General features: G+C 33.3%; 1 protein-coding gene across 2 annotated transcripts in view; it reads left to right on the top strand.

The window, feature by feature from the left end:
- Positions 1–1,520: 1,520 nt before the first annotated feature.
- LOC149422928 (guanine nucleotide-binding protein G(q) subunit alpha) overlaps positions 1,521–8,948 on the top strand; it is a 29,684-nt gene continuing 22,256 nt past the window's right edge. The window contains exons 1-3 of one of the 2 annotated variants that reach the window (XM_089632373.1): positions 1,521–1,830; positions 2,302–2,500; positions 5,462–5,646. In XM_089632373.1, coding sequence (XP_089488499.1) covers positions 2,383–2,500; positions 5,462–5,646 — 303 coding nt within the window. In that variant the 5' untranslated portion in view covers positions 1,521–1,830; positions 2,302–2,382. The remainder of the gene's footprint in view (positions 1,831–2,301; positions 2,501–5,461; positions 5,647–8,948) is intronic. The other variant, XM_089632372.1, reaches the window with a different exon arrangement.

Below are 8,948 nucleotides of genomic sequence, written 5' to 3'. Positions count from 1 at the left end.
TAAAGCAATACCTTGCAAAAGCGTATTTAAACAAAATTAATTGATTAACGCCATCTGTGAACACGTAGAATACAACGAGCGTTGCGTTTAACCTTAATATTGTAAGGCAATACCTTGCAAAAAGCGTATTTTAATAAAATTAATTAATTAACGCCATCTATGAACACGTTGAATATAACGAGCGTCGCGTTCAACCTTAAAAAATACTCAAAATAATTCGTAATCTTCTCTTTCATAGATGACGCTATTTTAATAAGGAAGTTGAGTGAAAAATATTTTGACTTATAAAAAATATGTTCATTTAGATCAAAAAATATCGATTCTAAATATATAAATATATTTCTATATTATTATTCTTAGAATTAGTTAAACGTTCTTGAAAAAGCATTCAATAGCAATAGAATATATACGCTCCACGATTGGTCGAAAGAATTCTGACGTCACATGTGTCGTGACTCGTACGTACAACGGATCACCTATGGTGCATCTCTTTCTATTACATGAGAGATGGTCGGTTTAGATGAGAGAGGTGTATAGGCCAAACGTTTATTTGGGGTTGTCAAATATATGTACGTATTTGTTGTTATTATTATATGAAATGGATTTCTAAAGATACATATTCGTATAGTGCTTTATAATAATATGTTGTTTATTGCATAACTTAGAAGTTTTTATTATTATACATGTCACATAACATGTGATACACTTCAGGCCGCCGGCCGCCCAGAAAAGTTTCACAGTGAACTGGGCTGTAAACCGTTATTTTACTTTTGGTCTTTACTTTTCTGCGCGGTGGTCCTGAATTCGCGCGGGGCTCGTCAACAAATACCGTACCGGGCGGGAAAAGCAAATATTCTAACTTAAAATATTAATTTAACTATGAAATCTTAATCAATTTTCTTTTTTTTTTAAATAACATCAATTCTAATAGACAGTTAACATTGTTAAAAAAATTACTGGAATTCCTTGTTGAAGAATTAAATTTTTTTCCATACAAAATTTTTTAGCGACGTGGTTCTTACAGTTTGAATGACGTCACACCACACCCCGCCTATTACCGCTCGGATTCCGCTCGTTTTGGCGGGCTTAATAAAATTCAAACTTTGAGAATTAATTTAACTATGAAAACAAACTTTAAAAAAAAAAAAAAAAATACTCGTATTTAAGTTTGAATGCGAACATTGATAAAAAAAAATAAAAAAAATGGACTCAACTTCCTTATTATAACACGAAAAAATCGTTTAAAAAATTATGCCTGCGGTCAATAACTTTGTCTTATTTCAGAATTTTCAATCTTAAATACCCGATACTCACAACAATAAATAATGTTTTATTTTCATAATAATATATATTTTCACCGTAATTCACTCAAAACGTATTATTTAGGTGCCGCATAAAAAAACAAAGCGTCCGGATTATTATTGTATATTTTGTAGGTATTTATTCCAGTTAGAAATATTGTTAGGATTACCAACATTACGAATTGATAAATCATCTGTCAAATGCGTCAGTGAGTAGGTATTTGAGTGAATAGTTGCGGCGTCCATTTTTGCTGATAAATAAATAGGCGTCAATTCGAATATAAAATAAAATAATTTCAAATGAATAACTGAACTCGCGCCCTTTTAGCTTTTAGAGTGCGCAAAATCTCAGTCGCGTGTGGTTGTTTTTTGCGACTTCCTGTCGGCGCACGCGCGCTGGACCATTCAACATCTCCGAGCGCCATATTGAGAAGAGGCGGCTGCCGAATACTCAAAAGTGTACAAGTTTAAGTTTTGTGCAATATTCTGACGTGGAACGCAGCGGTGTGCCCTATGGATGTTCATTTGGGTACGTATTTTATCATTCAGCGAGGCATTTGGCCCGCCGTGCGCGTATTTCACGGTACAATCCGAGTTGTAACCTACACATAGGCCGTTCCAGTCATCGGCAGGCCCCCGTCAATCGACTATTTGTTCGCACTTTTAATCTTATTAATAAGCACGTGCATCACAGATCGATAGGTTTCTCGAATCTAGTTATTTTAACAGGATTAAAAGACCGTGACGCAACGTTCCGAGCCGGTATATAAAGGATTTCCGGGTGTTTATATCGGCAGTTGACAGAGTACTTATACTATAGCTATATACTCAACCATAAGTCACCACACCCAGTGAGAGAGGGTTGTCGGTTTTCCTTCATATCGGGCTTTTCTCGTTATTATTCGGTCGCGAGTGAGTGCTAATGGTGTGTGTACCGAAACAACGGACTATTCTGTCGTCTTTTAGCGAAATATTAGTGATGAAGGGATGTCTTTTATAGGAGTGGTGTGCCTTGGTTGAGAGGCCCGGAAACGGCTCCGAGCAGATAGTAAAGGGTCGCGACCCTCCGGAGTGACGAACCATGGAGTGCTGCATGTCCGAGGAGGCCAAGGAACAGAAGCGAATCAACCAGGAGATAGACAGGCAGCTTCGGAGGGATAAGCGCGATGCCCGCAGGGAGCTAAAGCTGCTTCTCTTGGGTGAGTGTTATTGTAGTCTCAATTTGTTATTGTTATTTATATTCTCTCCATCCATCCTGCATCATACCTCACACCTATCACCTCGCCAACTCCATACACTCTTATCAAACTACCAAATCGCCTGCATTAGATAAGGATATCTCTTTTAAATATTTTGTGTTCAAAAGGTTGAATTGCTGAATATTATATTTTATAAAAACCTGTAGCAGGGATAAATAATTTACTACATTCACTTATATTTCACTCATGTTATATATTTTGAGATCTGTTACAAAATCAGTGAAATTGATGTAATGATATCTTCGGCTGGAAGGCTGATTAGAACCATTTTTTTATAGGTTGCCATTATTATTGATAACATTACTACAAATAGTTGTTACAATTATCATAATAAAGACTTAATTACTCACTCTTAGATTTGTAGTAAATTAGGTCTAAGAATGATTAAGCTTTTTGATGATTTACCAGATCATTGGAGCAGTGTTAAGTTACGTTCATATTGTACAGAAACAGGCGTATTTAAACAGTCTTGGCAATATAACAATATATCCTGTTGACACACAGTGTTGATATATGTATATATTATGTTGTAATATTAAATGTATGCCTATGTACACAAGAAAATAGAAATAACGAAGTTAACAAGTCACTCATTTTGATAAGTTTTACGAAATACCGCAAAAGATTTTATTGTATCATAAATTACATGCGATACCGACATGCTACCTGATTTAAATTTAACTGAATATGAGAGGCCTTAGTCACCTGCCATTTTTATTTTATATTTACACATTAAAGCTTTAACCTCAAATTGCTCACTGGAAGGATTCACCTACATTTGTCATGAGTATAGTTTTACCGTCTCGTGTTATTATTTAATCATTACATGCTATTCAGCCATTACATTATGTCAAATTTAACCCCTTGAAGTCAATTCCAGCTATTATAATATATTAGCTGGAATTTAACAATCTTCATATTTTATTTATTTTTCTTTATTTTATCTTTTATTTGATTTTTTATTAACCTGATACTATAAAATATTCAAAGAAAAGATAATAAAGGCCCTCCTACAGATACTCTGGCTTAGATGATAATCATCATAAAAGCTAGCCATTAAGCTTTGTCACCTTCAAAGTTTTCACCTAGGCATTCAGCCCATAAAACTAACATTTATCTTATCAAACCTAATTTGTGGAGTTGTCATAGACTTCTCCTATTTGTGAAAACAATGCATTCATTTGTTATACTAGGCATATTACAGCTTCGTTTAGCTAGCTAAATTAGCCTTTATGATAATGGAGATTTCTGCTTTCAATTTCTGGATATAGGTTTATTTTTTATGATTAGTTTATAAATCAAAAGCAAATAAAACTACATCACAAGCATATATAATCAACCAATCAATTTCAGGTTAAAAAATAATTTTTTAACCCTCATGTCCCTTTGTCCGAAGGTCGGAGTATTTTCGCTTTGCAATAAAATCCAAATAAATGAAATATTTCTGAATGTATCCGAAAACTTAAAACTGTTTTTAAAGGTGATTAAATACGCTTTCAAATTTTACTATTAAAAATAAGCACATATTTTTTGAAATATTAAAAGTATGAATGTAAACATTAAAAATGGTTCACTCTACGTTTTTTTGTAAATAAATTAATGATATTATATATATAAAAATAAACGCACTTTAATAGACAAATGTATTACAAAGATTATTGTCACTTCACTTTTTTGTCATTTCAGTAAAAAGAAATAAATAAAAAAGATTGCTAAGTTGTATAAATTTTTTCAAATTTCGGTCGGAACCTTTGGTTTCACAAAGGTGCATATTTTAATTCTTCTGTGGTTAACTTCTAGATTTGAAAAAGGGTAGTATTTGACAGTAAAGAAGACATAACGATTTCTATTATTAGTAATAATATTACAGACGTAAATTTGATATTTTTGCCCTAGGTACTTGTTGCTCTGATCAAATAATAATAATATGGTAATCCAAGTAGACAATTATAATTATCATGTAATGGTTAACACTGTATTGTAAAAATGCACATTAAGAGCAACCCAATGTAGGTAGATGTAGATAACATCAACCAAAGCCACGATGCACGATGTGCAAAACGGCCAGATATATTTTTATCTATATGTAATTATTATTATGACTGAATCTAAAGTTTTTACATTTTATATGGTTATTATCTACATTATTTGATCTGATTTGAAGTGTGAATGAACATCTCTCTCTATTGATATTTAGTATAGTTTTATAATAATAATAGGAGAATTCATTCTGTAAACAAATCACGATAATTATACATATTACTATTTTATGTCTGGTTTTAGATTGTATTTAACAGAAATGTAAACATTGGCCACGATTTCAAAACTCATTATTTAATCTGTTTGTATTTTGAATGAAAGCTCCTACGGCCAAACTTAAACCAGACATCACAATACGGGCAACCAAGACAAAGAGAATAACCTCGTGACGGGCACTCCCACCTAATCAGAAATTTTCATCACCTTTTATTCATATTAGAGTTTCTTACGATACTAAACTTACATTTAGATGAAATAAAACACAGTGACTTTGTTTTAGACCTCTATTTATTAATATTTTTGATGCTGATCCAGATCACTTTGACCCCAGCTTCATCAGGAGTTTACATTAACTTGTTGGCTTTAATGTTATGCTGGGATAAAGCTCGAGTCAAAATGAAACCTGGTTGACATAAAAAATATTAAATAAAATGGTGGTGTAAAACTAAGTTACTGTATGTTATTTATTTATTTATACTGTACATGAAAATATACTAAAATTTCTTCAGCATATCTCGTTCACTTGATTCTTATATTTGCGATGGTTTCTCAAATGAACAATTCTACTGATAGTTTTGCATTTCACATGAAATGTCTCTGTTGTAATTGTAACAATACTAATCAGCTGTCCTCTCTTTACAGGTACTGGAGAGTCGGGCAAATCCACCTTCATCAAGCAGATGCGCATTATCCACGGCTCCGGCTACAGCGATGACGACAAGAGGGGGTTCATCAAGCTTGTGTACCAGAATATCTTCATGGCCATGCAGAGCATGATACGTGCCATGGATCTGCTCAAAATACAATATGGAGTGTCGGCCAATATCGTAAGCATTACCTTTCTACCTATTCCTCCAATCACTAACACTTTTATACACGGTGCTCGGAAACTAGTGGTACAAGCGGGAAAATGGTGAATGTGCATCATATAGAGAACACAAAGAATATTTTGCTTTTTTTTCTCAATATAAGCATTTTGATTTTTTAAATTTTTACTTTTAGTACCTCTTTTTCGCAAACTAAAGGTTTAAAAAAGTTTTTGGCGCCAGTTCTACATTTCAACACATTTTAAACGACACACAGCTGACGGTAACCCTGTAGCCACTGATTTTTTTACAAATTTGATGTAAAGAATTCCAATTTCGGACATGATTTACTCGATAACGAAAACTGAAATAGTTGAACTACAAAATCAACTCCAACTGTGATGTAGATTCTCCAGTTTCCCGCTTGTACCACTAGATTTCTTCTTTGAACTTGTATGGTCTTGGCGCTAAGAGCTCCGTTGCAACCTTTCTTTCTTTCTTTTACATATCTTTTATGAGAAAGAGTGAAAGATTACAACGGAGCCATCAGTGGAATATTTTTACCTACCTTACAGTTTGAAGATGATATACTTACAACATAGTTAGAAGACGGAAGCGTCACGATCTTAGGAATTCAGTTCTCTAAAAATAATACTGCGTTTGCCCTGACTCCATACAAACACAGTGACGGGAGAAACGACAACTTAAACCCACGAATTTGTACAGCTTTCTATGGTTTAGGAACATGCATTCAACATGATTTCTCACAATTTGTGACCTAACCAGTTTGGTTTAGCGTTTCGCATTTAGATAGCATTGCATCGTGCTGGTTTTTTTGTGTTTCTAACATCACATTAAGTATATTTTTAACCATTAATTGTCAGCCTCCCAATCTTTGATAAGCGGTGGTATTTGCCAGCTTCCTGTCTCTGATTTTGTTTATGAACGAAATATTTTGTTTTTCGCTTGGGTTTTTTCTATCCGATATAATAATAAATTTTATACAATGAATGTGTATACGCCTTTTGCGATTTTATAAAAAAATTCAAGAAAAAAACATAATTAGTTTATTGAATATACATCAAATAAAATAGTAGGGCAGTTTACAATAATATACTTCAGGTATTTCATGATATATTAATTTAGAACAGTTAAATTTGGTATGTTCTTTGTGTTAGTTGGGTAGAAAGAAATCATTTAAATAAACTTTAAATTGAAGTAGATGCAAATTAACACTATTTAAGGTACTTGTTTCCCATAATACAAGGTGGGGCAAAAGTCCTCATTCGATTTCCTAAGGCCCTCCTTCCACAGGCATTCACAATTATCCGATACTCAATGATTCAAGTATCTTTGTGACTACAGCAATACATCTGCACGGAGATTTGTACACAACTACATTTTGTAAAGTCGTCAGTCTCTCGCAACCAGCAGGTTGAAATCGTTCGATTTGTTCATTCACTCGCGTCGTCGAGACTTTAAACATAGCTCATCATCACTCATGTCTGGCAGTTTGAAACAATGCGTATGCTTTAGATCAATGCTAGGAATAAAACAGTCAACAAAAAATGACAGCTGGAGATGTGGGTCTCGTGATTTCAGTAGCAACGTGTACAGACTGAGCGCGACAAGTTGTTTGCTATGTGAATACACAATATCAGTATCGGATACTTGCATATTCCTGTGAAAGAAGGGCCTAAGGCAGTAACTCTGTTTGTAAATAAAACAAATTATTATAACACAATTATTCTGTGTTCTTGAGGACCATGTTTACTTCACCAATGTCAATGTCGAGATGACAAGATGCTATTTGCAAAAATGAGAGCATCTTCCGATAGGTTGATGAATTTTGCGACGCCTTTTATATAAGAGAATTGCGGGGAGCCGTAACTTAGTTTAAACATGTTCTAGTCTCACTTAGGTGTGGGTGGTTAATCACTGACTGACCCCTACACATCATCACACGACGATGTGGGGTGTGTTGTTTTCCTGTGGCAATACTAAATGTTTATTTTTCCCTAATTTCATTGATAGATTATACCAGTTGAATTAATCAAAGAACTTTAAAAAATATATATTATCTTCATTAGCAATCGTGCCATTAAGACCTTATCATTTTTTTTTTAATTGCTGGCTCTCATTTTTTTACATCACTGTAAACCAGTATATAGAATACACAAAATAGGCTTTTGCACCAAAAATGACATCATTCGTTGTGTTAGTAATGATACCAGACTACCTCTTCAACAGTTATAAGCAATTTTGTTTTGTAATAACCACAAGAACTCAACTGTGCAGAGTTAGTGGGACTAATGCACCCCCAATATTGGCGAGTACTGTGAGGCAGAAGGAATGGGGAAAGAAAAATTTAGTAGAAGGTAGGACCTATCTATTCAGACCTGGTCACTAAGCACAGCGAAACCATCAGTTGCTTTTTTCCAGATTGTTATTGAAAGTATCTTCCCATTGTCTGAGGGTTATATTATAATCATGTTGTGCAAACATCAAAATATTGTTGATTACTATTTCATTAAACTAGCTGACATATACCCGGTGTTGCTCTACTTTTCTCTAATTTCTATATATATATATAACAGGCATGTATTTTTTAATGATAAACTAATGTTTATAAGACAAGGTTTTTATGAATAGCACAAAGGATAACATATTATAAGCCTTAATTACTCACCTGAAATATCATATCATATAGTATGGATATTTCGGGCGAGTAATTAATGCATACACATACAAACCTTCTGGAAAAAAATTTCTAAATTATAGTGAAAACCCTGTCATATCCGTTGCATCGTTTAGAAGAACTAAGCGCACAAACAGACATACGTGGATAGTGACTTTATTTTAGTATAAGAGAGATGATTAATATTATTATAACCAATTGTTTATTGAACCTCAACAACTTAAATAAGATCGTTCATATTATTTGTTATTATGCAATGTTATTATTGGTAAATCGCACTCCCGGAACTAGACTGCTGTATGTCAAAATATATCAGCCTGAGATAATGGACTTTGAAGTTCTGCATATTCATTATGTATGTGGATATATCAACATAAATCAAGATTTATGAGTATGAATCATAATGTTATCTAGTATTTACAGCTTTAAATAACTTTACTGTGTATTGTGTCAGTTTAGCAGAATTCAAACAACAACATAAAGTATATCTAAAAATACTTAAATTTGTTTATTTTAGTATCCATGTTGGTTAGAGATGTTGTTTCATTTTTCTGGGTTTTCTTTAAAAGTAGACTGTCAAAAATGGTACGTACTTATGGCATGTAGAAGTATGAAATAATTTCAT

The sequence above is a fragment of the Hesperophylax consimilis genome, chromosome 6 (assembly GCF_061612785.1).
Source record: "Hesperophylax consimilis isolate HC1 chromosome 6, BYU_Hcon_1.0, whole genome shotgun sequence".
NCBI lineage: Eukaryota > Metazoa > Arthropoda > Insecta > Trichoptera > Limnephilidae > Hesperophylax > Hesperophylax consimilis.
The sequence above is the reverse complement of the archived record's forward strand: the minus strand, read 5'-3'. Positions and strand labels throughout refer to the sequence as shown.